Raw genomic sequence first — 26,394 nt, 5'->3', positions numbered from 1 at the left:
TTAAATAATGCCTCATTGTCTTACATATTTATTAAATGCGAGATAAAGACTATTGAATAGAATAAACAGTTTCCCTGTAATGTTTTTTTACTTTGTTGTTACTGGATACAGCCTCTGGTTGATCTTTCTTTGACATGATAAGCATGCACAGTGTATAACATGGAAAAGGCTCAAGCATAGACTGCATAAAAACAGTTATGCAGTCTATGCTTGAGCCTTTTTTCCATCACTGCACAGTATGAGCATGCACAGTGGTTTTCTGCAGTGTATAACAGCTGCTTTTGTATAGTGAGTCTGTGCATGAGCCTTTTCTCCATCACTGCACAGGATGAGCATACACACTGGATTTCTGCAGTGTATAACATCTGCTTTTGTATAGTGAGTCTATGCATGAGCCTTTCCTCCATCACTGCACAGGATGAGCATGCACAGTGGGTTTCTGCAAAATATAACATCTACTTTTGTATAGTGAGTCTGTGCATGAGCCTTTTCTCCATCACTGCACAGGATGAGCATGCACACTGGTTTTATGCAGTGTATAACATCTGTTTTGTATAGTGAGTCTGTGCATGAGCCTTTTCTCCATCACTGCACAGTATGAGCATGCGCAGTGGTTTTCTGCAGTGTATATCATCTACTTTTGTATAGTGAGTCTGTGCATGAGCCTTTTCTCCATCACTGCACAGGATGAGCATACACACTGGATTTCTGCAGTGTATAACATCTGCTTTTGTATAGTGAGTCTATGCATGAGCCTTTTCTCCATCACTGCACAGTATGAGCATGCACAGTGGTTTTCTGCAGTGTATAACATCTGCTTTTGTATAGTTAGTCTATGCATGAGCCTTTTCTCCATCACTGCACAGGAAGAGCATGCACAGTTTTCGCCACTGAGCTTGCAATGTAACTGCAGGTCCTTGGCCTGTGGGATATGTAGTTTCTTACAATGAATAGGTGGTAACATGTGACAGTCTATAAGACGGCTCTTTTAACTCTCATTGTCGCAAATGTAACACAGGTACCAAAGTTCAAAAGGATGGAAGTTACACTGTAAGGTTCTGATGACACGTTCCTATACTTTCTGCAATTTTCAGAATATCCAAGGTTATTGAAAAATAGCTGGTGTTGAGGTAACCCTTGTAACTATGTTCTGACGTGTCACCGAGTCATAGGAAACAGGTTGACCAAACCGCACCGTTTAGGACTTAGAACCCAGGTGCAAATTCATCACTGCCAAGAAAAGTGACAGTCATGTTATAGAAAAAAATTTGAAAAATATTGTTTGCCTCCATACAAATGCTACGTTATGACCCTTAGCTTGAGAAATATTGGAAAGTATACTGAAATTTGTATGGAGGAATAATACATTTTTCTTTTTTTTTCTTTCTTTTATTTTATTAAGACTGGATGCTGTCACTTTCTTGGTACTTAATGATGTCACAATATACATATCAGTAGATAACATCCTTGAAAGATGGATGAAGGGGCCTCAAAGAGGAATCCTAAGCACTATAGAGTCGGAATACTGAGATATACCAAAGGGGTATGGAACTGAATTGAGTGCCATGGCCGGGTCACCATAACTTCTTTTTTGGGGGGTTGGGGGTTCTAAACTCATGGATCTTCTTAAAGAGGTATCCTAAGCACTATAGAGTCAGCGTACTGACCTTTAAACCAAAGGGGTATAGTACTGAATTGAGTGCCATGGCCTGATCACCATAACTTTTTTTTTTTTTTGAGTGGGGAGTTCTAAACTCATGGATCTTCAATAGTGTCATCTCCTGTTATATATCAACAGCATAACAGGTAATTGCTAAACTCTTTACGTTACCTTATGTTACTTTCACAATTTTTTTTTTTTAATTAATATTATGTTAGAGCATTTGAGTTCCAATAGTTCAACCATGTTAAAAATTTTGATGAATTTTTTTTACTAAGAAACTTTGGAAAAACTCTTAAACTGTTATACGTGTTCTTTTAAATATTCATATTGCAGATGAAACATAGATGTTGAATGCTCTGGCAACTTTCCTACCATACACCCTATATAGTTGCAGCAGAAAAAAAAAACAATGTTCATTTCACATATAAACATAACAATCTGGAATCCATTTCTCAACAAGTGGATGAAGTAAATCATGTACAGTACCCAAAACGCAGATGTTTATTCTGCTGACAAAAACAATAACAGCTGGTGGGACCTAAAAAGTTTGGTCAAAAGCATAATGCAAAACACATCCAATGTGGATGAGATACAACCACAACAATACACGCCTGTGGACGCTTTGTGACTTCTTTTTAAAGCAATATATCACACCATTTGCTTTATAAAAAAAAAAGGCAATTTATTGGCAAGAAAAGACAGTTTCAATGCAAAGTGATTCAGTAATTACTTCAACAACTTGTCAGACATAATGTAAACCAACCATAGATGTAACCGTCCAATGTTTGTGATTAGCTATCTTATAAACAAAATATAATAAATAAATAATATATAATATAATAAATAATTTCATTTATGTAAAAATATATAATAAATATAATACATAATAATTTCATTTATGTATAAATCCACAACCTGTTCATTCAGTGGGCCTCATGGCATCCAAATACAGGTCCGGAATCAATCAAATATGTAAAATATGACCAATGAATTCTTCCAAAGAATCGCATCTCATCAAATCCAATGGATTTGATTCCATGAACAGAATGATTATTGCTAACCATCAGGACCATAGGTTGTTATATCTATGGCCTTTTTACATTTCATAAGCTGTTTCAGTCCAAAAGCCCATATCGCTCCTCCACCTATAATACACAGCAATTGATCTCTCATTAAGATAACCTTGAACAATGAATCCAGATTGTTTAAAGCCACAAGTACAAGCTTAAGCAGATGGAAGGCTCAATAGCGACATCACAGTATACTTCAACTCTGTTATTAGAGCATGCATGCAAATTACTGTAGACATAAAACAACTTTCACTGCTGACCAGTGGGGTTTGTATTTAAACAATGCAAAAGTTACCCCCAGATTAGTCCACAATCAGGATTTATTCAGCAAGAATTAACATCTATGGCTATATATATATATATATATATATATATATATATATATATATATAGCTTTAAAGCGCTGCAGATGTCCAAGTGTCATTCACAACCGGAGAAGAGCATAAAATCACTTTTGCACAGACAATAGCAGGACAAGCCTTTAATATAGGACGTCAGCAGGGAGGATTTGATTTGCTCATTAACCCCTTCCAGCAAGGATGGGAGAGCTCAGTGTACCAGTCTAAGCAGCAGGATGATCCATTCCACCCTATAGTCAATGGATCTGGGATCCAAATGTCATTTAGCAGCATTAAACAATACCTAGCCAACTCCACCACTCCCAGCTCCTAGTCATCACATCCCCAGCCATAAATAAACTCAACCTTCTATTGGGATGTGAACTGGAGCAGTTAACCAGTTAATGGCATACAGGTAGGATGAATCCACCCCATCCATTATACACAGACAGTTCATTTCCATTTTTTGGGGGGGCTGGGGATATTAACCCTTTATTTACTCGAGCTGCTGGCTATCCTTCTGTCATCATCATCATCATCATCATCATCTGAAAGCTTGCAGTGAAAGGATTAAAATGCAATCTGCAGTGACAAGGGTCCAACCTCCTCCTTCCCCCTCCTCACCCTCCCTCCTTACACTCCAAAACATTAGGACCTTAAATGAACCCCCATACAGCAATGCACACACACCCTTGTGCCTTACCTCCAAGGCTTCCAAAGTCACAAAGCTGCTCATTGCAAATCCATCAATGATGTCTTCTTCAGCCGAGGAGGACTCTTTCCTCTTTCTCCTAGGTGGCTTTGGTCTGGACAAGGAAGAAGCAGTCGGGTTCCCATTGTCTTCTTTCTCAGATCCAGAGGAAGAAAGCAAAGAGCCGGTCCTGGAAAGCCCTAATCCTCCTTTGGACCTGATTTCCCTATCCCTTTGGGATTTGGATCTCCTCTTCTTGCGATAGCCATTGCACCGTGGGCCATCCATTGCACCCACAGCAGTAGTAGCAGCAGCAGCAGCACAGGCAGCAGCAGCAGCAGCAGCAGCAGAAGAGGAGACACCAGCAACCACCCCTCTCCCTCTCCCCTTCCCCACCTCCTCCCCTCCTGATACAGAATAAATAATAAAATAAAACCCACCACGGTCTGAAAAAGAAGACAATCCGAAAGGATAAAAAAGGCAACAAAAAAAAGAAGAAAGAAAGAAAGAAGAATCAAGGATGAAGAGCTGGGAAGCACATTGTTCCTTTCCTGGTGCAGGCAGCAATGTGCAGACAGATAGTGTGATTCCACCACACACACATCCACAAGCCAGAAATTCCTCTAAGGCTGCCAGGGAAAGTAATGGCTGATCACAGCCTGGAAATCTGGAGAGGAGAAGCCTTTGATCAGGAGTGGAGGTTAAATCATTCCCCCCTCCCTAAACCAAATCATGGAGCTTTCCACCTGATGTATTCCCTGCAAACATTTAACTCTTTGTTACTGTTGCTTGTTCTTCCACAACTCCATGATGAATCTTTTGGATCATCTCCTCCTCCTCTTGCTCAGTGAGGAACTTCCAGTATAGAAGATGACCCCCTCCCCTTGTCCTCCTCTTCTGCTCGGTTCTCGTCTTCTGCTTTCCTCCTCAGTGACAGATACATCCAGACTAGGCAGACAGAGGAGGGGCAGGAGACTGGGTGGGAGACAAGGAAGAGAAGTGCACGGAGAAGAGGAGCACTCTCCTCTTCTTTCTCTTCTTCCTCCTCCACATACACAATGGGGGAAAGTGACAGCTGAGGCTGTGGCCGGTGCTCGGGATGTGCCACCTCCTGAGCTTCCTTCTCCACGGGAGGTCAGGGCGATGCTGTGTCTTCTCTCCCAGGCCGGAGAGGAGGGGGCTCAGCAGCACACAGCCCTTCCTCCAGCTCCAGTCTCCTGCTCTCCCTGCTAAGCGGAATCCACAACTTTTCTGCCCATTATCAGCAGCACATGCATCTATAGACATGCACATATGTGACTGGGGACACGTGTATACCGAGGCGGAGCAATGCAATCACTCATCCCACCTATGTCTGTCACAACTCACACACACTTGTGTCCCCAGGGAAGCAGATTAGACTCCTATCACCATCCTGCCAGCTCCTATAGCTAGTGCCATGTGACTTACAATGGGAAAGAATATATATATATATATATATATATATATATATATATTTTTTTTTATTTTTTTTTGTAGAGTCACATGAACCCTGAATACCATACACAGCTTAATTTTGTATGAAGTGTGATTCTTACATTAGCTCTCTATAATCATGTTCCACACACTTACTTGAGGACACTAGGTTCACTTTCACTATACAAATACACCTTGAGGCTATGTTCACACTACGTAAAACTACGGCAACAACGGCCGTAGTTTTTGTGCAGCAGAACACAGCCTTTTAAGCTATAGGATCCCGGCCGGAGCATACGCACATCGTATGCGCTCCGGCAGGGATCCCATACGGGGCCGCAAAAAACTGAATTCTGGCCGCAGAAAGACCTGTCAGTTCACACAGTGAAGTGAGTGGCTGCGGCCGCTCGCTTCACTGTGTGCTATGGGAAGCTTTGATGCGGGCGCGCGCTGTTGCGCCCGCATCAGAGCTCTGCGGCCGGAAAGATCACCCGGCCGGTACTTAGGTACCGGCCGGGTGATCTTTCCGGCCGCAGAGCTCTGATTCGGCCAGAGACCAGCCAGAGACTGGGGTCACAGAACGGCTGGTCTCATACGTTGTGTGAACATAGCCTTAGGCCATATGCGCACACAGTAAGAGACTAGTCGTTCCGTGACCCGGCCAAGTCACGGTACGGCCGGTCTCTGAAAAGATCATCATGATCTTTGCAGCCACAGAGTTCTGATCCGCATCAAAACTTTGCAGCCGGATCCGGTCGCTCCATAGTGTGCACTGACAGGGTTTTCTGCGGCCGCTATTCACTGAATTACGGCCGCAGAAAACTTACATGTGAGTTGTTTGTGGTGCCGCGAGAGATCCCGGCCGGAGCGCATACTATGTGTATACGCTCCGGCCGTGATCCCATTGGCAGCAAAGGCATGTATATTTTCGTAATAATCGCAGCTGTTGTACAAGGCCATGGTTGTATACGTTGTGTGAACATAGCCTAAAATTGCCTAAATAGCAAGTTGCACTCCTATGACAGAATATACAGAGTGTGGGAAATAACCTATTCCACCCGTGTATAAACTAGTCTTCAATCTTTATTGCTTATCCAACAATAAAAGCACCTGACATTTACAAGAGTCAATGCACTACTTGTGTATGTATGGTGATCTTAAGGGTCTTTTACATGGGCCGATTATTGTCCAGAAAATCGTTAAATCATTCAAAACTTCTGGTGTAAACATGGCAATGATCAAACTATGAACGAAAAATCGTTTGTATGTCGTTGATTTACACTTTCAGTGTAAACACTCATCATTCACAGTGTATAGATACGAATTTAATTACAAATATTCACAAAATAACTTTTCATATCAATTTATTTTCTCGTCTAAATGCCTATTGTTTAAAAGAAAAAAATTACTTGTCATCCACTAAACAAGCGGTTAAGCAGTTTTTCTGTGCATGAAAAAGGCCCCTTATTCATGGTCATACTACCATTACACCTTGTGCTCCATGTAAAGGAGTAGTGATCACTTGTAGTGTAGTAATGTCTGAAGCATATAACAATACCTGCAGAGTGTTTACAGTCCTGACTTCTTGCATTCTAGTCTGTGTCCAGCTATCATTACAGGTCATGGGGTCATTTGCAAGTCAGTGGTATGTAGTAGACACAATAATTTATGGCCACTCCATAAAATCTACCACCCCTACAAACCTACCCCCTGAGAAAGACTCTTATTTCACCTCCTGGCAGAAATGGACGTGGTGGTACAGAATGATGAACAAAACACAACAATCACTGAGCTCAGGGAGATCAGCGACAAAATCCAATGGAGTACTCAAGAGTCTCCACTGATACATTGCCCCCTATAAATTTAAATATGCAAAAAAGGGTCTGTGGAGCTTCAGTTACGAGTCTCAAAAGACGGGAATAGCCAGATATCCCTCCAGAGAAGTAAAGCCTGATGCCAAGGGGGTGACTCCCAGTGGGGAGTTTACCAAACCACCTTGATACATAGCCCCTTAAGTCGCACTGGGTTGCGAGTATTGGAACATAAATAGGAAAGTACCAGATTGGCCCCTTTTGCATTAAAGTCTAACTCTGTGGCGAGTACTGCAACATGACAAGGGTTTACCAAAGCCAGGCATCTATCCACAGATGGATGTTTCGAGGTATTTGCCCCTCGTCAGTGTGGAGCAGGATTCTGGCTAACAGGGGCAATGAAAAATAGACCAACAAAACACAGCAATCACTGAGCTCAGGAAGATCAACGACAAAAAATCCAATAGAGTACTCAATCAAGAGTCTCTACTGATACATTGCCCCCTTTAAATTTAATTATGCAAAAAATGGTCTGTGGAGCCTCAGGGTCCGTTGGGTGATGCACCCAAGTAACAATGTCCAGATTTACTATTGGTGTAGGTTTTTTCAACTTGTTTTTTTTTACAAACTAATTACTAATTTGTCACACATCTGAGGAAAAAATTAGCACACAAATAAAAAGTGATGCAAAGCATTCTCATTGGGTTCATTAACATGAAAAATCATACACAACAGTGGTTTTTCCTAGATACACATTTCTGTTGGATTTTTCTGACCACTTAAATGCACATTGTTGTTATAATTTTCTTCATTGCAATTTACATTAATGATACTTTTTTGTTTGTTTGTTTTTTTATCATTCTTTAAAGTAAAGCTATATTTACTTGTATCCAGGTCCAGTCTCCTGAAGGCCGCTTTTTAGTCTTGTGGCGGCTGAAATAAAAAGATAAGTCCTAGTCATCTGTGCATTCACAGAGAAGGCAGTTGTTAGCCTGACGCACACATTGAGCCATGACACTCTATACTGGCCATGACTTTCTGTGATTAGTTTCTCTTTTTCAACCAGCACAAGACTAAAAAGCTGCCTTCAGGAGACTGGACCTGGATGCAAGTAAGTATAGCTTTATTTTAAAGCATGATAACAAAAAAAATATATATATAATTATAATTTTAAAATAATAGTAATTATTATTGTACATTGTAAACATGCTTTATATTACATCTACTGTTAATTAAGGTTTAGAAAATGAAAACGACAGTGTGTGAGGGCTTTAAAAAAATTTGTGGAGATCCCCACCTTGTGGGGTGAAAAATGCAATTTGTGAGTTAGTTCAGGTTTCTGCTTGTAGTATCGCCAAAATTGTGTCACAAATATCGACACTAAATCTTTGGGATGGGAATAGTTAATCTGGGGTGTTGTTTAGAAAGTAAGGGCTCTATAATTAATGGGGTGATTATTGACTTAAAGAGGTAATGTCACAATATATTTTTTTTTTTTAAATCAACTGGATTTCTAATTGCTAGCAATTTTGCAATATACTTTTAATTTTTTTTATTTTTTTAAGTTTTCTATGTTTAAATCATTATACATACGGTTAAACTGTAGTCCATCTTCTCTCCGTGCCAATATTTGGTCTTTTCTCTGTTCAATAAAAGAGACTAAACTGAGGAAATCCCAGTTCTTTGCATGCTGACGCAAGGAAAGACACCTGTTCATCATTCAGGCTGTATATTAACTGAGGTCAATTAACTTAGGATATTATATTATTAACTTTTGATAACTATTTTATCAATTATGCATGCTTACCAGGAGACAATGCTCTTTGTTATGCAACAATTTAGTCAATGTAATGTAACTGTGTGGTTACAGAGGTTTTGGTGCTGTGTGACAGGAGAGCTGACCATACAATGCAAGCAGCCCCAGTATTTGTCTGTAAGCATGCAAAAGACTGGATGATCCTGTGTCTTCCTGTATTTTTTATCAACACAGAGGAAGCATATGACTTGATATGATTTGACTGGAAGGGAGTCACCTAGGGGCGATATGTATAATTTTCATTTAAACATAGAAAACCTACTGTCACAATCCCTGTTGATCCCAGATAGCTGATTCTTCACTTTTTACTGATTTTTGAACAATGGCTACTTAGATTATGGATTGTTCTCATTTTGCAAATGTCTGTAGGTTAGAACAACATTTTTGATATTCATTTTTTTTTTCATGCGTGAGTGACCACATTAAAAAATGACACGTCTTGATCTTTAAAAAAAAAATAAAAAATGGAAGTAAATGGAAAAACGCATTAAAACGGATGCACACAAGTGCATCAGTTTCTCTCTGTTTTTTAATCTTTTATTTTGTAAAAAAAAAAAAATTGCAAAGACGGAGTGTGAACCCAGCCTAATTCTGACAGATTTCCACACATTTCCTCCTTTTTTAACATAGTGTGCTCTTTTTCATGCAGAATCTCATGCAGATTTGAATGCATATTTTTTATTTGTAATTGAAATGGGGGAAACATAAAATTTCACTCAACATCCTTGTCACACTGACTTCTGTAAATGAGAGCTGACATTAATTTTGGCTAATGGACAAGGATCCTGTGCAGGAATCTTCCCACTATGAGGCTTATATGGTAGGGCTATGCACAAACTAAATGGCTCTTTAAAATTGTTCTTAAACTTTATGTATTATAAATGTTTTAAAAAATAAATAAATAAATGATTTCCCTTTGAAGGATGGAACATGATGGTGTGTTACATTTATTTTTGTAGACACCACATGGTGCTTCATCTTGCCTGTGTTGGAATTGAACATTTATTACCAGATTCCTCTGCAGATCACAGCTGATTGCTCAGTTTCCCAGAAGCAGAAAGCATAATAATCAGAATATTATTGAGCTTTTTACGTGGGTAGTGGGTAATCTCTTTAAAGAGCAGGAGTGGACTTTACTGGAAGCAATGGTAAGGTTACCAGTAGATATCAGCTATATAGAGCCTAAGGGTCCTAAAAGGAGTATTTTCATCCCCACATGTGATCCACTATCCTCAGGATAGGGATTGACATGCTGTTTGATGGGGGTCTAACCATTGGGACCCCCACCAATCTGTAGACTGTAGGTGAAATGATGCTGGAATTGAATGGAGTGCACCATGCATGCACTGCCAGTACTCTATTCATTCTCTATGGGGCATCCAAACATTTGCTGAGGACTAAAATTGTCCAGTATTTGGAAGACAATGTATGGAATGCTCTCCACTCATGCGCCATGCACTCCATTCATTCCCAGGGACATGTCATAACCTTTCTATGGATTGCAGAGGGTCCCTATGGTTAGACCCGCCTGATCAGCCTGGTATCCTCTAGCCTATGGATAGGGGATAACATGTTGAGATGGGAATACCATTTAATCCTGATATTAGCCAGGAGGACTTTAAAGTAAGGAAACGTATCCCTATATAGTGTGATTAGCATGTTAGTTTAATAATGTGTTATAGTTTATCAATAGATCAACTGTGTTCCTATGTTACACATTGATCCTCTAATTAGGAGACCCATCATGCTTACAAAAATATTGAACTTTTTATTTTTCCTAGAATGATAAGCACTTTCTAAGATATTGTTCACACAGCTTTCAGAGGCTCAGTTCAAAGCCTCAATTGAAAGTTTTTGGCAGATTTAAATCATACATATATCCCTTTGTACTTCCATAACATAGAAAAATGCTTTTATTGTATGGTGGAAAGTGTCAGAGACTTCCTAAAACCCCTGAACTGCTAAGGACTGTAACCCCTCCTCGCTCCCCTTCCCATCCCTGACCCTGCTTGGAAAAGGATGGAAGGGAGAGAGGTAAGGTATTCCAGGTTACAGTACTTCGGGAGCTTGGGAAAGCCTCTTTCTGGGTTCTGGAAGCACAGATGGACAAATGAAAGGTGCCTTATTTCTCCTTGCCCTAACAGTGACAGCAGTTTGAAACATGAATTGCAGCTGAAAGATTTACTTTTCTCCTATATAATATTAAAAACCATGAAAGGACCTTGTGGGCTCCACTATATGTAAGGCAGTCATCACAAGTGGAAGTCAGAAGCAGAGCATCTAATGTGCTGATATGTCCCTATAGCGCATGGGGGACACAACTTCTGATGGGTGTGTGAAATAACTATAACAATCAGTGTCGGACTGGGGTATCTGGGGCCCACCATAGGAAATGATCTTGGGGGCCAACCAATAAAGAATCAGTGGGAAAAGGACATGTCAGTCAGTGTTTTGCAGGTTCTAAAGCTGGGGGCCCACCGGAGAATTCTCCGGTCCTCTGGTGAGCCAGCCCGACACTGATAACAATGGAATATGGCCCTGATATGATATTGCTTTAACCAGTTTCAGAAAGATCTCCTGTAAAGTCATTAGAATGGAGTTGCCCTTATGGCTAAGGCTGTAGTCACAGCTTTTGTGAGAATAAAACAGTAAAGTTACTAAAGTATGTTGGGCAGATTTACTATTGCAAATAGACTGTTATGCTGATGTAACCTGTTGGCCTTATTAACTGTGTGTTTTAGACACTTTTTATGCCAGGTCTGGCAAAAAGCATGGTGCTGCAGAAAGGGGTCTGCTTTGAAATGCAACACTAGCCTAAATTTAGCCAGTATTTTAAAACTAGTGGAGCAAATGAAGGCAACTGATAGGTAAAGTTGGATAAAAATGCCTAAAGAGGCCCTAATGGTCCCATTCAGTGGGCGGAAACATTTCTGACTGTGTAGACTTCATGTTTCTTGTGTTAAGTGATATTTAAAGAGTTAAACCTCTCCCTGTGCTCTGCTTCCATGGTCTTCTATAGTTGTAGAAAGCTTTTTTGGATGCTACTGACGAGTATGGACAGCAGCAGGGAAAAACAGAGCAGCTCCTGTAAGTTGGATAGCGCTGAGAACAGGCGGGAGAGCAGTGTAGGGGCAGCTTTGGTATTCAGGACTGCATGCATATCTGCTCCTGATGTTGTGCTCTGTCCTAATGCTCTTCTATAGCTGTAAATATGTTTCCTAGATGCCATGCTCTACCTCTGGCACTGGGTGTGGAACTGTACAGTTACAGCTGTAGAAGAGCACAGGTGGCTATGCAGAATCCGTACACAGCTCAAGGCTATGTTCACACAAAGTATTTTTTCTCAGAATTTTGGTCCTCATATTGCAACCAAAACCGTCACTGGCCGTCATTTCATAACAAATAAGTTATAATATTTTAAAACATTGGCCGTTATTTGTCATGAAGGGAACATAGACTTTCTGTGTTTTCAATCCACTCCTGGTTTTGGTTGCAATACGAGGACCAAAATACTGAGCAAAAATACTGTGTGTAAACCCAGCCTTAGGCTATGTTCACACGGAACGTATATTTTCGTAAAACCACGTCCATTGTACAACGGCCTTGATTATTACAAAAATATACATTACCTGGCCGTCTATGGGATCGCGGCCAGAGAGTATACACATAGTATACGCTCCGACCGGGATCCCTAGTGGCGCCGCAAACAACTGAAATGTTAGTTTTCTGCGGCCGCTATTCAGAACTAAGAGGTGCCAAAGATCATCTGCAGTACCGGCTGGAGAGGTGGTGCTACTGTAGCCTAATGCATATACAAATGTAAGCCCCGGCCGTTAGACACAGCACTGCGGGATTAAAAGTTGTTTTTATGACAATAACTGCATCCCCTGCCGAACGGACCCCAGGACAGATCCCAGCTATCCAAAGGTACAAGTGGTTTGGGGGGGACAGATTGTGGGTACAGAGTCGCTTTAAATTAATGGATCTGTTCTCCTGGGCTGCTGACGTTTACCACATGGGGGAAAGATCCTACCAGGACCAGCAGAAGTTGAATTTTCCTTTATGAAGTTAGCGTAGGTAGATATAATATAATTTTCACTGCTATACTCTTGAGTTTTCAGTAAAAATTATATTTTACTCACCTGGGCTCACCTTCTTAGAGGAATTTTCTAGTTCTGATGGTCCTAGTAGGATCTTTCTTCCATTTCGTCCCATCCTTTAGCTGTGCCTGTTGATGGTCCTCAAAGAGCTGTGGTGTTATTTGGAGGTTTATAGTAGAGGTGAAGTGTGAATAGTGCACATTCCACCCACCCCTATTTCAGTTTGGCTGGCTATTCCACACTAGAAGGCGACTTTAGCTTCTTGTTTTCTCTTCTAGACGTTTACCACAGACAGATAAATGTGAACGTAACTGAAAATAGATACAAGTAGCAGCCTTTTCATAAGTCAGAAGATCATCATTAAATGGCTAAACCATAGTAGTCATGCCATATCAGATGCCGTCAAACTCTCAGGTTAAATAGCAGATTACTGAAGATGACCACACAGCCAACAGCATCAGCTTTAGACTTTGCTTTCCTTTGTCCAGTAATAATCACATTGACCAGACAATTATTTTGTATGACCAGCTTTAAAGTGCAATTGCTTCAAGGGTGGTTAAAAAGAGAACAAAACTCAATAGGCATAAACAGCTGAAAGCAGCACATCAGCAGTACTTATAAAGTCATTCAGCTGATAAAGATCTTCTCTGCTATTTTTACAAGCTGTTTTTTTTTTTTTTTTACCACTGTGACTTCTTACAACAAGAATAATATTTCTGATATCCTACTTCAACAACTCTTATCATATCATATCATATATATATATATATATATATATATATATATATATATATATACTGTATATATATATATATATATATATATATATATATATTAGTGATGAGCGAATAGTGAAATATTCGAATATTCGATATTCGTACGAATATCTCCCAGATGTTCTGACGTTCGATCGAATATTCGATCCCATTAAAGTCTATGGGAACTAGTATTCGAGATTATTGAAAAACATCTATTCGACCACTTGGAGGTTCACTAAGTCCACAATGACACCTCAGGATAAGGGAAGGGGGATTTGAACGCTTATCGAATATTTATCGAATATTCGGCGTACTATTCGATAATATTCGATACTATCGAATACCTTACTATTCGATCGAATATCTATTCGATCGAACAGTATTCGCTCATCACTAATATGTGTGTGTGTGTGTGTGTGTGTGTAAACTAAGGCTATGTTCACACTCTATAAGAGACCGGCCGTTCCGTGACCCCGGCCGGGTCACGGAACGGCCGGTCCCTGCACAGATCATCCCGGATGATCTTTATGGCAGTAGTGTTCTGATGCGCGCGCATCAGTGCGCGCCCACATCAGAACACTCCATATCACACAAGCAAGCGGCCAGAATTGCAATTCACTGAATTCCGGCTGCAGAAAACTGACATGTCAGTTATTTGCGGGTCCGCATGGGATCCCGGCCAGAGCGTATACGATATGATCCCATAGCAGATAGGGCAGTGTTCACAGGCGCATAAGGTACGGCCGTTGTTGCCGATGGCAACAATGGCCGTACTTTTACATAGTGTGAACATAGCCTGATACTGTACTGGTTTTAGGTTGTGCTCAGTATAGTAGGTCCTTCTACTGGACAAATTACAACAACTACTATCTAAAAAATGTTAAAATATATAATGTGTTGATAAAAAAAAAGTCATTTATAAGGTTTAGGCTAAGTTCACATAACATATATTTTCAATTAATCATGGCTGGTCGCAAATATACATTGCATTGAAGTCAATTGAAGTCACTCTGTATACACTCCAGCCAGGATTCCTTGCGATAACATGAAAAACTGACATGTCAGTTCTGTGTGGCCACTATTCTTTGAATAGCAGGCGCACAAAACTGACTGCGCAGACAATGTAAAGTGCAACTCCAGTGTGTGCAATGGGTAATTGGGATGCAGGCACACCCGAATGCGTTTGCATCCCAATTCAAAAGAAATTACGTTCATCCAGCCAGTACTGGCATGGACTACGGAGGAAGGGTAGTCCATGCCAGAAGAGTTTTGTGTCTATCATAGAGCTCAATAACAAAATTATGCCACAGTCATAATGTCAGGATGATCAATATTACTCCTACTTGGTGACCTCTCTGCTGATAACAGGGCCTGATGGGTCACCTTCATTTAGCATGTAGCGACTAGTTGGCATGTAGTGGGCAGTGACACTGCTATATGTAATGAATGCTGAAACCTGCAGATATAATGTAAGAAAAGTGTCTGGTTTATTGTAGTAAGACAAATACTCTCCCTATTGTTATTGCCCTACACTAAGGTAAGGTTCACAAAGCATCAATTAGAAAATATACTAATATCCCTAAATATCTCAATATGTATCTAACCTAAAATGAAATCAACAGCAATTTTGCCCATTGTGAACACAGGTATTCTTTCATTAGAGACCTCTCCTCTCAAAATGCAGCTTCACAGTGATTAACTGGCCATTGTGAGTCCCGCTGCTGGCACCCCAACAAACAACTGGTTTTACCAGGGAACTGGCCACAGCAGAAGAAAAATAATAAACACAATGGGGGAGATTTATCAAACATGGTGTAAAGTGAAACTGGCTCAGTTGCCCCTAGCAACCAATCAGATTCCACCTTACATCCCTCACAGACTCTTTGGAAAATGAAAGGTGGAATCTGATTGGTTGCTAGGGGCAACTGAGCCAGTTTCACTTTACACCATGTTTGATTAAGCTCCTCCAATGGCCTTTCAGATGAATGGCCATATATATCTAATACAAGGATGTCTTAAGTCCACCACAACGGGTCCACTGGTTTATAAAAGGGGACTCCAAATGAGGGAAATTCCCTCTATGATATCCAAATAGGACATATGGACAGAGATTGTCTTCATCACGTAACCCCATAAAAGATCATAGTTTTTGCACAGAGATTTCAAGAGTGGGACATATTATCCTGGTGGGACATATTATCCTGTTGTGACACATTACCCTTGTAATGAAAATTGTAAAGCTATCAAGCAGAGTACAAGAACAAACAACATTAGATCAAAGGACATTGTGATAAAGCAGGGTAAATAATATACCTGTACTATATAACTGACCATTACCAGTGTTCAAGATGGTAACTGTAGAAGTAAATAAGTAATAATGGAAATAATTGCTTTTATTCTGCATCTATTCACTATCTCATATTAGTGAGCAATGTGCGGCAATAAGGATGAATTGAATATACAATAACATGACAGCTGTGCCAACACTGTCCATAGCTACCAACTGGTTTGCTATGGGGGCATCCTGGTGTCTAAGCTGCGGCCAGGGCTTTAACAGGGCACATTTGTGGATTGTTAGCGATCACTGACTGGTGCCCGGCACCGCCAGTCAGTATGTGCTTTTTGATCTGTGGCTGGAGTGTCAGCCTCATTTATGCCTGGGTCTGGGACTCCAGGCCCCATATCCTCTCCTGTGCATAATTCCCTGCCTGGGATACAGCCTCATACCCTGAGTGTTTCTTGACCTAGCATTGTCCCTAATTTGTATTCACTGATTCCCTGACTTTTCTGGCTTTGACTTTTTAACTACCCCTTGGATTTTGTTTTTGTACCGTGCAGACCGCTAGTTGCTGACTCGGACCTCTGACCTTGCTATTTTTGTGTTTTGTTTGTCTTGTCTGTTCTGTGTCACACCTACATAAGCTAGGGACTGTGTCGACCAGTTGTCCGCTGCTGCCTAGGACAGTCGAGGCAATTAGACAGGGACAGCATGGCGGATGTCAGAGCAAGGGCTTCACCTGTCTATTGTCATCCAGTTCCATAGCCCTAACAATACATGTTACTGCTAAGTGAACATTAGTTAATGTTGCTGGTACTCTGTGTGGCATAATATATTAAATATAACATAAACTAGGGATATGTTTGTGAAGATACTATAGACCTCCAACACTGCCAGTGATTAGACTCCTTTCAGCTCTCTGGTACCTGTCTGCTTCCTTATTGCTTCCCTCTGACCCCTGAAGTAACCCCTTCACCAATATCTGCTCCAGGCAGTCGGCAGTAGAATAGGCAGGTACCAGCAACAGCAGGTTTGCAGCCACCTGGAAAGTTGTGTGTGGAGGGAGATTAACCCCTTCTTTACTGACTCAGTGTTCTTTATTAATAGAGACACCTTACCTGCCTTATTTAAGTTGTGGAACAAATCATCACATTTCAATTATTTCTTATGGGAACATTTGCTTTGATATACAAGTGAGGCTTACTCCATGCTCCCCAGTAAGAAACTAACAAAAAAAAAAAAAACAGGTATGCCCCCGTCTTGTAGTGTAGCAGAAGAGGTGTATAAGAATATATATATATATATATATATATATATATATATATATATATATATATATATATATATATATTGCAAAAAGCAAATAAATGCCGGCTTTATCTCCTTGTCTCACCAGTTTGCTGCATCGCAACAAATCTTGGGCCATAGAGTTCAGCAATATTCAACAATCTCCTCTCTTTGTGCAACACTTTTTATTAAGAGTTAAAGTAAATCTAACTCCACATAAGAAGTTGGACAATGTCCTGAAATAACACGTTTTGTTATTAATATCAGTAGCCTTGTATATTGTGCTTTTGTAGGAAAGTATCCAGCCCTTTCTTCAATTTATTTACAGTTCCTGCCAACACTAGTTCCTTAGGGAAAGTGTTGCATAGTTTTATGATAGTAACAGTAAAGCTAGAGATTAAAACACTTTGTATCCAATCACAAAGAATCACCTTATGTCCTCTACAAGGAACATCATGAAGACAGTTTTCCCCATATATGGTTAACCCCTTCACGTCAGCCATATGGCTATGTTCCTGCTGCTTGTACCCAGTAAAGTATATAAACGTTCCTGACAGTGAAGAGGTTTTAATTTGTGCAGGACCGTTTCAATGCCATCGGCCCTGTACACATCACTGTCCCCAGACCCGGGCATAATGACAGGCAGCTGCGCAGTCCCGCAGCTTCCTGTCATTAACCCCTTAAACGTTGCTATGCACAGCGATCACAGCATCATAATGCCTTGAGAAAGCGCCAGACAGACGTAAAACGTTCGTAGGTGGGGAGTGAGCATCCTCTCGTTGTCCTGTAAAGCATGATTGTATTCCAATAAAGGTGAATTTTATGGTGAGTGCCGCTGAAACGAATCTTCTTCATGCATTATCCTACATGTATTTCTAGTTCTTTTCCCTTCATGGTACGATCCATCGTATAAATTGTAATGGAGATAAGGAGGAATCTGTCACTTTTTTCTATCATCCTTAAACACTTTTATTATCCTTAAACAACTTACAGTATTCTGCATTTTGAGTGGTACTAGAGATAATTAAAGCATATGGGCATTTTTTTCTTACTACTCTACAAGTACCGTATTTTCCGGCGTATAAGGCGACTGGGCGTATCAGATGACCCCTGACTTTTAAGAAGATTGTCAGGGGTTCACCTTATACGCAAGAAAATGTTAACCGCTTCCTGATGGCAGCCCTTATGCGGTCAGGCAGGGGTTAACTGCAGCTAAATTAAAAAAATAAACATGTAACTCACCAGGGGCCCATTCCCAGCATTGGTGCTCCTCCCGTACCGCACCCGGGGCAGGCAGTGTGACATACACTGTCTGCGCCGGAGATGGAGATCCCCGAACCGAGGCTCGGCTGCCGGTAGAGCTTCAAGAGAATGAGAGAGGCTTCAAGTACTTCCGTCGCCTCTCTCATTCTCCCGAAGCTCTCCCGGCAGCCAAGTGTCTCCGATCCTCTATGATGAGACACTCGGCTGCCCGGGAGATGTTCAGGGATCTCCGTCTCCTGCACAGGCAGTGTATGTCACACTGCCTGCGCCGGGAATGGTACTGGAGGTGCGCCAATGGCAGGAATGGGCCCCAGGTGAGTTAACTGTTTGGTTTTTTTTTTATAGTGGTTGCCCCATACTGTAGGGATGCTGCCATTTCCCCAACCCCCCCCCCCCCCACCGTATGGGGCGACCATACCCGGCGTATAAGATGACCTCTGACTTCTAAGAAGAATTTTTTGGGGTTAAAAATTTATCTTATTTGCCGGAAAATACAGTAATGGATATTTCAAATGGAAAGAGTTTCTTTTGTCACCCATCTGGTCATTTGTGTACTGTAAATTACATGACGTGTTATTGACAGGATGAATGTTAGGAAGCTTCTTATCATATTCTATCTATATAGTGTTAGCGTTTACTTATTTAACCAGCGCTTTAGTATTTGTATTTATTTCTTTTGTCTAAGTTCCATAAATGATCCAGATAGTCACTTTTTTGTGCAGCATTATTGAACAAGGAAGCTAGTCTCAAGCTTTCATTAATTGAATTCTATTACCATAATTGATCAGATAAGAGTATATCTTCATTGAACGTACATACATTTTATTTCTGCAATTCTGATTAGTACATTTGCCAACATGAAACGCAATAGATTTTTTGTTACAGCATACCCTACTGTGAGTAACAAACTTGCCATTGTTCATAAAATACTTTGTACATCATTAACAGAGAGGCCATTACTTTCTAAATCTCTAAACCTTAATGCCCACTGGGCATGCAGATATAGTCCTGTAGTATCAGAGCAGATGTATTCATTATAACTGTGCTCTGTATTGAAATTTACAGTAGATATCTTATTAGGACTGCTAAGCATAGAACATGATACTATTAATACAGAAATAAGGCTTAGAGTAGTCATGTGCACCCAACTTGCAGACTATATGTAGATGCCCATGATGACCTGCCATCTCATAGGAAAGTTAACAAGGAAGGGAAAAATAAGGTAGATGTCTTAGAAGGGATCTGACATATATATATATATATATATATATATATATATATATATATATATATATGTATAAATATATAATTGAACAGTACAAAGATCTTTCTAGTGATCTTTTTACACCTAGGCCTGTAACCATGATAAGGGGTCTTCTTCTACCTCTAAAGAAAAGGAGGTTTCATCATTGTCACAGATGCAGATTTTTTTTTTTACTGTAAGAGCAGTGAGACTGTGGAACGCTCTGCAACATGATGTTGCCATGGATGGTTCATTAGATAAGTTAAAATGAGGCCTGGATCCTTTTATCGATATTTATACTGTAATATTGCAACTTATGGATACTGGATTTTATGTGAAAGGACATTAATCCAGGTATTTATTCCGATTGCCACATAAGAGTGAATTTTTCTACCTTCGATGGGGTAATTGGCATCTGATGTTTTAAGCCTTGCTCTGGGTCAGCACAGTTGCATTATAGGATAACCCTTTGATGACCTAGGACGTACCCATACATTCTAGGGTGGGTAAGGGAATTCAGAGGGGGGTCACACCGTGACCTTGCAGTGAACTGTGTGGCTCCCAGCTACTATCAGCATTCGGGGACCGCAGCTATTAGCAGATGAGGGTCGATCTCTGCGCCCTGCTAATTAGTCATTTAAATGCAACTGTCGAAACTGACAGCTGCATTTTAATGGCTTTAATCCCTCACCTGGTGATCCTTGCCCCTACCCAGGCCAGGCCTCAATGCCCCAATGACCCTAATCCTGGCTTGGTGCTCTATTACAGTGGGCTCCAGCAGCCCATAGTAATTGAGCACATATGTACTGCATATGTGTAGCTAACATGGAAGTGCCCCAGGGGCTACAAAGTATTGTCGAAAAAAAAAGTTTTTTTTCATCAATAAAAAATCCCATCCCATAATAAAAAGTTTTCCTATTTTATAAATAAATAAATAATAAATAAAAAAGAAACATATTTGGTATTGTCACGTGCGTAATCGGCCAAACAAATTATGGCATTCCTGATTTTGCACAGTAAACAGTGTAAGCCGGGGTCTATTTGGCCACTGATGCCTTTGTTTTAGTCAAAACATCTAGCAGCGCAGTGTCAAAGAGGTGGGGCCTAAATCGTCCATGCCCTAGGCTTACGTTGCCTCTTGGGTATTCCTCCCTGCCCCCCTTAAGCAGCGCAGGCGCCCTTACGAGACCGGAATCTTTGCCCTAGGCTAGCCTGTCATTGCACCTGCCCAGAGGACATCGCTTAAGAGAAGGTGGGTTGGGAGGAATACCCAAAAGGCAACTCATGCCTAGGACACAGATACTCTACATTATACATATATAATCAACATTATACATACGGCCAAACTGTATTCATGCTCCCTCTGTGCCAATATTTGATCCTCACCTAGGAAACACACCTGTTTATGATGCAGGTTGTACATCAACTGAGGGCAATTAACTTAGGCTAATTATATAATCAACTATGCATGGTTACCAGAAGACATTTCTCTTTGTTATGCAATAATTCAGTCAGTATAATGTGTGTGGTTACAGAGGTTTTGGTGCTGTGTGACAAGAGAGTTGACCGTACAATGCAAGCACCCCAAGATTTTCTCCTACTGAATGTGGACTGTATATATGCGCAGTAAAGGGAAACACCTAGTGGTCGTATGTATAACGTTGATTTAAACATAAAAAAAATACTGCTCGCAATTAAAACCCCTGTTGATTTCTTTAATTTCTTTTTTTTTCATGACCAAAGGTCTTTGGTGCACGGATGTGCAGGTCACAAGAGTCATAAGAGCTATAACGCTTTCGATTTCTCACCTTAGAGCTGCTTGGGGGGGGGGGGGTGTAAATATGGAATTTTTGATTGGTTTGTATTCATTTCTTTTTCTAATATAGCGATGGCATAATGATTAGGGATGTCCCTGCGGCCCTTGCTGTATATAGTAAATGAACAGTATACCTTACCTCTCCACATTCCCCGGTGTCTTACAGTATTCTCCTCACTCCTTGCAGCCACCAGCACAACCTCAGAGCTGGTCTCTGAAGTGACAGGCTGCTCAGCCAATCACTGGCCGCAGCAGTCCCTTCCCAATCAGTAATTGGCTGAGCAGCCTGTCACTTCAGAGACCAGCTCTGAAGTTGTACCGGCAGCTGTGGGAAGTGGGGGGAGAAGACAGAAAGACAGTGGGGAGGGCCAGGACCGGCATCAGTACAAGGCTTACCTCTAGCACCTCTAGGGGCCCAGAGAAGGCGAGGGGCCCGGTTTTCTGATTTTCAGCCTGCTCACTGTAGGGTGAGGGGTGCAGGGTGAGAACTGAACATCAGAAGACACAGGAGACGGAGCAGGACCTGCACAGAGAGAGAAAAGGGATAAGGACCTGATCACATGACCAAAAGGTCCTTAACCTTACACTGAGGAGAGCACCTGACTGCTGTGTGTCAGTGTCTGAGTGGGTCAGTCAGTGTCTATGTATATAATGTATGTTTGGACTTGTTAGTGGTGTCTCACAATATTGTGCATAGTGTGTAAATAAGGGGCCCGCTAAGGCTCTGTCGCCCAAGGGCCCGCAAAAACTTTGACCGACCCTGGGGAGGGTACAGAGGTAACATACACAGTTTATTTTCTTTTCAGATTACACGTAGCGATGCATGGTCCACTGAAGAGGATTTTAGGTCAGAACCTAAAGACACGTTCATCCAAAGATCGTTGTCTTTATTACACAAAGCGATAATCTGCCGAATTGGCCTCATTTGGCAGATTATCGCTATTTGTAATAGGGCACTAACTATGGAGGGTAAAATGCAGACCTGTATACTGCAAAAAGGTAGCTGTCTTGATATTATCTGGTTAAAAAACTTCACAGTCTTTTGAAACCTCAGTGAAACACTGAAGTCAATAGTAGTTACAGCTTACATTATGGTTTCTTTATTACAACAAAATATGGAACATAGCCATTCACAACATTCATAAAACATTTTATGAGTTTTGTCAAATTTACTGTTCTGGAAAGAACATAAGCAGCATTAAGCTGGTGATAAAATTACATGAAGGAATTTTAAAGGACATGTGTAGAATAGATAGAGCTCAATCGTGAAGAAGAGCACAATATTAAAATGGAAAATCTTACAATGTTTTCAGATAGAGAAGACGAAAAGCACATAGTAAGAGTTAGGATATTTAGCCTTTTAACTGGAGTCATTTGTTGATATACTATATGAACAAACTTTAACAAGAAGAGCAAAATCCAGTCCTGATCATTTAATCCTGCATATACCTATAAGCCATAATATTAAGACCACTGACCATCAGGTAAAGTGAACAATATTGATCATCTTGAGACAGTGACACCCAGTGTTAGACTGGGTCGCCAATGGTTTACCAGTAAAATTGATTCTGATGGCTCCCTCCACAGTTACTGTAAATTAAAACATTGCCTGATCCTTTTTAAGTCTCAGGCATATTAACACATTAAATAGGCACAGTTGCAATGACCCTGCAATCACCATAACGTAATAGTAAGTCACTGTGCTCTTTGGGGGGGATTTATAAAGACTGGATGTATTCACTAAGAGGCTAATGCCTCCTAGTCAATCCGTGCCCAAACTTGCGCCCAGCATCCCAAATCTACACCAGGTGTAGATTTGGATCATGATTTATGCCTGCGAGCAGGTGTAAATCATGATAAATGTGGCGCTGGAGGAGACCACGCCTCCTCCCCGCCTTGTCGCACCCCCCCCCCTCCGCCTGCCCATTGGGCGAGCAGGGGACATGGCAGGTGTACACCATGGAGAAGGGGCGTACACCCCTGCCGCAAGTTTCAGAAATGTCCACCTTATTATCTAAGTTCCTTGTGACACTGTTATGTCATACAGTGGTAAGGGGTTAACCCCTTAATGTTGCAGCTAATTTTAGTATTTCCTCCTCCTAGGAACCATGGGGAACATTTACTAAGGAGTCTAATTTGTGTTACTCTTCTAATAAGGATTGGTGTATATTATGTTCCAATATCATCTAAAAAATATTACCCCGTCAAATACTGGCTCATAAATATAACAGATCAAAAAGTTGCAAAAAATCCAACTATTCACCTAAAAAAAGGCACAATGTCATATCGGGGCTAAACTTTGGGACACTCCCTGGATGTTTGAATTGCATCTTTCATTTTACCATATATTGTGTTGTAGAACCAATGTAGAACCAAGGGCCAAGGGGGGATGAAGATGGACCCACCATCAGGGCCTGTTTGCACTGAGTAAAAGCGGCAGAATTTTTAAGCGGAGCCCAGGATGCTGCTTTAAATTCAACCTGTCACATTGATTCAATGCAATGCCTCACGCACTTCTGCTCACTGCCCAATGAATTGAATAGCTCTTGTCAGCCCATGTCTAGCCCGGATGGAAGATGAAATGCGATTGTGCATGGAGGTATACAAGTTCTGTATGGCATTCTGCAAGACATTTACCCACAGTTGTTGAAATTGAGCCTGTAGATACTATACACTCATGATATACCCAAGCTGATCTCTCAGGTTGTTCCATATTAGCCCGATTGGCAATCTATCTGATAACTAGGCAAGCCCAAGGAAGTGTTTCAATCTGGAAGAGACATTCCTGGAAAATTTTTGCTGTGAGTGGGTATTTTCCTACTCAAAAATTCCACTTTAAAGCCCTGTCATGGGAGGCAACACATGTAGCCACAGGATGGCCTGCACACATGGTATATGTGCTGGCTCAGAAGAGGCAGAATTGAAGCCTTCCCCCAGAAGCTTCTATGATCAAACCCAAGCATTGTTGAATCCTAAACTGAACCTAGATTGGCCAATAAAGATGATAGGGATTCCAGTCAATAGCAGTTCAGGTTTCTTGTTCAGAAACCACTGCAAACAAGGGTGATAGCGGCTGACTGTCAATCGTAGGACACGTAATTGGCATTGTGACACCACATTGCTTAGGGACACATATTGGTCTGTGTATAGACAGGGGTGTAATGAAAGCGACTCTGTACCCACAATCTGACCCCCCAAAACCACTTGTACCTTCGGATAGCTGCTTTTAATCCAAGATCTGTCCTGCGGTCCATTCAGCAGGTGATGCAGTTATTGTCCTAAAAAACTACTTTTAAACTGGCAGCCCTGTGCCAGACGGCCGTGGCCTAGATTGTGTATGCATTAGGCTGGCACAACCTCTCTGCCCCTCCTCCCCACCGTCTTTATCATTAGGAATGCTCCAGGCAGATTGTTTCCTATTCATCAGCTGTGTCAGCACGGCACATGGGCTGGATCGTTAAGGCACCTGTGTAGTTTTCACTGCAGAGGAATAGGAAAAATGGTGAAGAGGGTGGGGACGAGGGATGGAGGGGTGGTGCAAAGTTAGGGCACAGATACTCCAAGCCATGGCCTTTGGGCACGGGGCTGCAAGTTTAAAAGTTGTTTTGTAGGACAATAACTGCATCACCTGCTGAACGGACCCCAGGACAGATCTTGGATTAAAGCAGCTATCCAAAGGTACAAGTGGTTTTGGGGGGGACAGATTGTGGGTACAGAGTTGCTTGAAGTTACCAACTCTGGATGGTGGACAAGAAACTGTGGGAGCTGCTTTTGTTTGATGGTGGATCAAACAAGCCTCTGTACTATCAGTAAAGAGGTATGGAAGTATACACTTTCTGATAGGCACTGTATAATACTCTTAAACAGAAAAAAAAACAAAAAAAAACTCACCATTGCAGCATTTTTAAGCTGAAGATTAAAAAAATAAAGAAACATTAACAACAACTATGTTATGTTTCCTATATATGTGTGTCTAAATCACTGCTCTTGGCATTAATAAAAACATATGTGACGTGTGCAAAAGTATTTCAGCAGCTTAATATGTGACACAATCCGTTCGACTTACAGTAAAAGTGTTTTTGCTGCTCACTTCTGCTGAGGTTCAGAATCTTCTAAATTATAGAACAGTGTTCTGGGCATATTATACTAGCAGAAAAAATAGACCCCGCTTTATACTTATTTTATTACAGCCTTATGGGAGGTATTTACAAATTGTTAGATTAAAGCAATATAGTATCTTACTTTAAACTCCATTGCACCTGTTCTTATCAACTCTCAATTAACGTCCCATTATAAAGTCACATTTTCCTATACATACTTTATTCACCTTCCAACATCTTCCTTTGTTCATAGACCACAATGGAGATTTCAGTATTTTCATTCCTCATAAAAAATACATTTTCCTTGCAATTACCAGTGAACTACCTCAATAAGATTTTATAAAACCAAGGAAATTAAACAGAAGCATCAAACTTGTACATAATAGATAATTGCATTGTGTATGAAAATCCACTGCCCATTTATAACAATAAGGGGTGTTAAATATATTCAATAGACTATGGGATCCCAACAGGTTAAAATTGAGATCCTGCAGTGCTTTGCTTTACATAGGATTTATTTTGATTATGTCCAATATATGACCTGTATGATCTAAAAGCTAAAACAAAGAAATGTATATCCTAGAGGGACCTGTCAGAATATATTATTGGAGTATTCCGGTATAACATTTTTAAAAAAATGTGTAAAAAAGTGCAAAAATGAAAAAATGATACTCACCTACTTCACTCCCCTGTAGCTCCTGTTTC

At 40.9% G+C, this 26,394-nt stretch overlaps 1 protein-coding gene across 3 annotated transcripts in view; it reads right to left on the bottom strand.

The window, feature by feature from the left end:
- Nucleotides 1-4,050, bottom strand: part of AUTS2 (activator of transcription and developmental regulator AUTS2) — a 1,036,368-nt gene extending 1,032,318 nt beyond the window's left edge. For all 3 annotated transcript variants that reach the window (XM_069971174.1, XM_069971176.1, XM_069971175.1), the window contains exon 1: nucleotides 3,775-4,050. In XM_069971174.1, the coding sequence (XP_069827275.1) occupies nucleotides 3,775-4,050 (276 nt within the window). The remainder of the gene's footprint in view (nucleotides 1-3,774) is intronic.
- Nucleotides 4,051-26,394: the final 22,344 nt, after the last annotated feature.

The sequence above is a fragment of the Dendropsophus ebraccatus genome, chromosome 5, assembly GCF_027789765.1.
Source record: "Dendropsophus ebraccatus isolate aDenEbr1 chromosome 5, aDenEbr1.pat, whole genome shotgun sequence".
Classification (NCBI taxonomy): domain Eukaryota; kingdom Metazoa; phylum Chordata; class Amphibia; order Anura; family Hylidae; genus Dendropsophus; species Dendropsophus ebraccatus.
The sequence above is the reverse complement of the archived record's forward strand: the minus strand, read 5'-3'. Positions and strand labels throughout refer to the sequence as shown.